We start from the raw sequence: 3,140 nt of genomic DNA, 5'->3' as shown, positions 1-3,140 counted from the left end.
CCATTTGTCATGTGTACTACAAGTTTAAATTAGTATTAGTTTGGATAACATATTCTTTATAGAAGAGGATAAATCAATGACCAACCCTCTTAAACTCATTGCTCAAAGTTCTAATTTATGTTATGTTCCAGTCAAGTTGGATACATATTTGTCAGAGGGCCAAGGACAAGCAAAAGAAAAAAAAAAAAAACCAAAACCAAACTATCCCTAAAGGAAGAAAACATGAACTCAAACCCAGCAAGCAGACACAAGAGACATGAGAGATGTGAAAGGGAGAAAGGAAAGATGGAAAAAATTCAATCAGTCATGTTGAGAAGTGGTTGGTCTCCATTCATGTGTGTGTGAATTTTAGAGGGTTACTCCCCTATATTTCTATTCCACTCTCAACCTGAGAAATAATGACATTTACATTCAAAGTGTTTTCACCTCAGAGTTTTCTGGATGGCAGCCTGTACCTCCTTATTTCTCAAGCTGTAGATCAGGGGGTTCAGCATGGGGATCACTGTGGTGTAGAACACGGAAGCCACGTTCTCCTGGGCCAGGGAACTGGCCGTGGAGGGTTTCAAGTACATGAAGGATGCAGACCCATAAAATAATCCCACAGCTGCAAGATGGGAGCTGCACGTGCTGAAGGCTTTGGATCGTCCCTCTGTGGAGGCAATATGGAGAATGCTGGAGAGGATGAAGGCATAGGAAACAAGGACTGTTAAGCTGGTGACTACGATGTTGAATCCAGCCAAAAAGAAAGTTGTCATCTCAACGTCATAGGTGCTAGAGCAAGAGAGCGTCATGAGGGGGAGGATGTCACAGAAGTAATGACTGATAAGGGAATCACAATAGGATAGTTTCAACATGAGGCCGGTCTCTATGGTTGAACCAATGAATCCTATGGCATAGACCCCAGCCACCAGCAGGGAGCAGACTCCTTGAGACATGATGATGTTGTAAAGCAAAGGTCTGCAGATGGCAACATAGCGGTCATAGGCCATCACGGTCAGCATGTAACACTCAGCAATGACAAACACCAGGAAGAAGTAGAGCTGGGACATGCACCCTGCATAGGAGATGGTGTTCTTCTCTGACACAAAGTTCGCCAGCATCTTAGGGGTGATGACAGAGGAGTAGCAGAGATCCACGAAGGACAGATTGCTGAGGAAATAGTACATGGGGGTGTGAAGCTGAGCATTCAGACAAATCAGGGTTATCATGCCTAGGTTCCCTACCATGGTGACAGAGTAGATCCCAAGGAAGAGGAAGAAGAGGGGGAACTGGAGCTCTGGTCGACTTGTTAAACCTCCAAGAATGAACTCTGTCACTGTGGAGTGATTTTCTGCAGCCATTCTCCTCTGTTTGGGGGCCCTGTGGAGATAAGAAAGAAGAGCCTGTGAAAGGCTGTATAGAGTCAGCCCTTGGTACCAGTTGGATACACATCTGAGGATTCAATCAACAGCATCCAGGACTCAAAAGGCTCTCTTCATTGTATTATGGCATTTAAAAAAGTTTTTAAATGTTATATTGAAGTATAGTCAATTAACAATGCTGTGATAGTTTTAGGAGGACAGCAAAGGGATTCAGCCATACATATACATGTATCCGCTCTCCCCCAAACTTATAAGAAAGTTGAGCATGGCACAGCAGCTCCTGCAGATACTGAGGAATGACTGTGTAGGAGACTTTCTGGTAAGGCAAGGTATCAGCTTCTGTTCCTCGGTGAGTGATCTTGAACTCACATTTTCCTAGTTGTTTGTATCTTTACTCCTTCTTCCCCGGTGGCTCAGATGGTAAAGAATCTGCCTGCAGTGAAGGAGACCCAAGTTCCATCCTTGGGTCAGAAAGATTCCCTGGTGAAGAGAATGGCAACCCACTCCAGTATTCTTGCCTGGAGAATCCAATGGACAGAGGAGCCTGGTGGGCTACAGTCTATGGGGTTGCAAAGCGTTAGACATGACTGAGTGACTAACATTACTTACTCCTAATATTTTCTAGGATTCAGATAATTTTTACATGGCTTGAAGAATATGAAGGTGGGGATAAAACGGCCACCCCTGGAGATTTTAACACCCTCCTGTTTCTCGTGTTTTATTTCTAGGTTTACAGTTGAATGTTACTCCAGAAAGAGAAAGTCTTTGGGCATCTGTGTAATCTCAAAATATTGCCCGTAAAATGAAAACATGTGGTTACCTTATCCTACACTGAGATAGTGTGGGCTGATAGTTAGAGCCCCTTCAATCACTGAGTGACAAATGAGTTTCCACAGTTGAGAATTAAATGGAGTTACAGTATCAATTTCCAAAATTAAAAAATGTAGTGGAATAATATGTATGAAATATTTTCCAAATACTCAACTGTTACACAAATATAAAGTTTCATTAGGCATCTGGAGTTTGTCCTGATTTTTCATTGAACCTGAGGTCCTAGGATAGTTGTTTTTAGTTTTGGTTACATGTAAAAGTCACCTGATGAGATTTAAAAAATAGTATGTCAGGTTCTGACTTACAGTCATTCAGACCTACTGGCATTTTCTAGACACTGAGTCCTCTGTTTGTGGGCAGGTGTCAACATTCACCCAAAGGTAGTACAGATTTTTCCTTTAACTTTTTGTTTATTGCAATCAGATGGTTTTGTAGCTTGAAATTGTGGCTCTGAAAGCAGTTTATCCTGAGTAACATAAAGCTCCTGAGGAAGAGGTTGAGATTGATTGCTCTCCCTTGCATTGAAAGACTCAGGAAAAATTCATGTTGGATCATGCTTAGGAGCAGATGGAGGTAGAAATAGAATATAGTGCACCTAAAGATCAAGAGCAAAGTCATTTGAGTGGTACATGGACATTTTCCCTTGTCCCCTTTTTTGCTAAATCCTGCTGTCCTTAGTGGCTAGCTGATCCGTGGCCACTTTCTTTCCTTATACCAAGTGTATCGTCTAGAATAATCAGTCTCTCTTGTTGCTTCATCATTTTTCTATTCCTTGTGTTGATTTCAAAATGACTACGCATGGTTTTCTGTTTTTAGAGTCAACCTGTGATCAATGCAGAGAAGATTTTTAGCCATGGCCATTATATGCAGATGCCCAAAAGTCTCCCTGGGAGGAATCTTGGTACATCTAAGTCAAATGGCAGTTGAAAATTGGTCTTGAGAAGCAGT

At 42.0% G+C, this 3,140-nt stretch overlaps 1 protein-coding gene across 1 annotated transcript; it reads right to left on the bottom strand.

Moving 5' to 3' along the window:
* Positions 1-422: 422 nt before the first annotated feature.
* Positions 423-1,343, bottom strand: LOC133066585 (olfactory receptor 8A1-like). Its single transcript, XM_061157811.1, has one exon. The coding sequence runs from the start codon at positions 1,338-1,340 to the stop codon at positions 423-425; it is 918 nt and encodes a 305-aa protein (XP_061013794.1). The 5' UTR covers positions 1,341-1,343.
* Positions 1,344-3,140: the final 1,797 nt, after the last annotated feature.

Source organism: Dama dama, chromosome 2 (genome assembly GCF_033118175.1).
Source record: "Dama dama isolate Ldn47 chromosome 2, ASM3311817v1, whole genome shotgun sequence".
Lineage (NCBI taxonomy): Eukaryota > Metazoa > Chordata > Mammalia > Artiodactyla > Cervidae > Dama > Dama dama.
The sequence above is the reverse complement of the archived record's forward strand: the minus strand, read 5'-3'. Positions and strand labels throughout refer to the sequence as shown.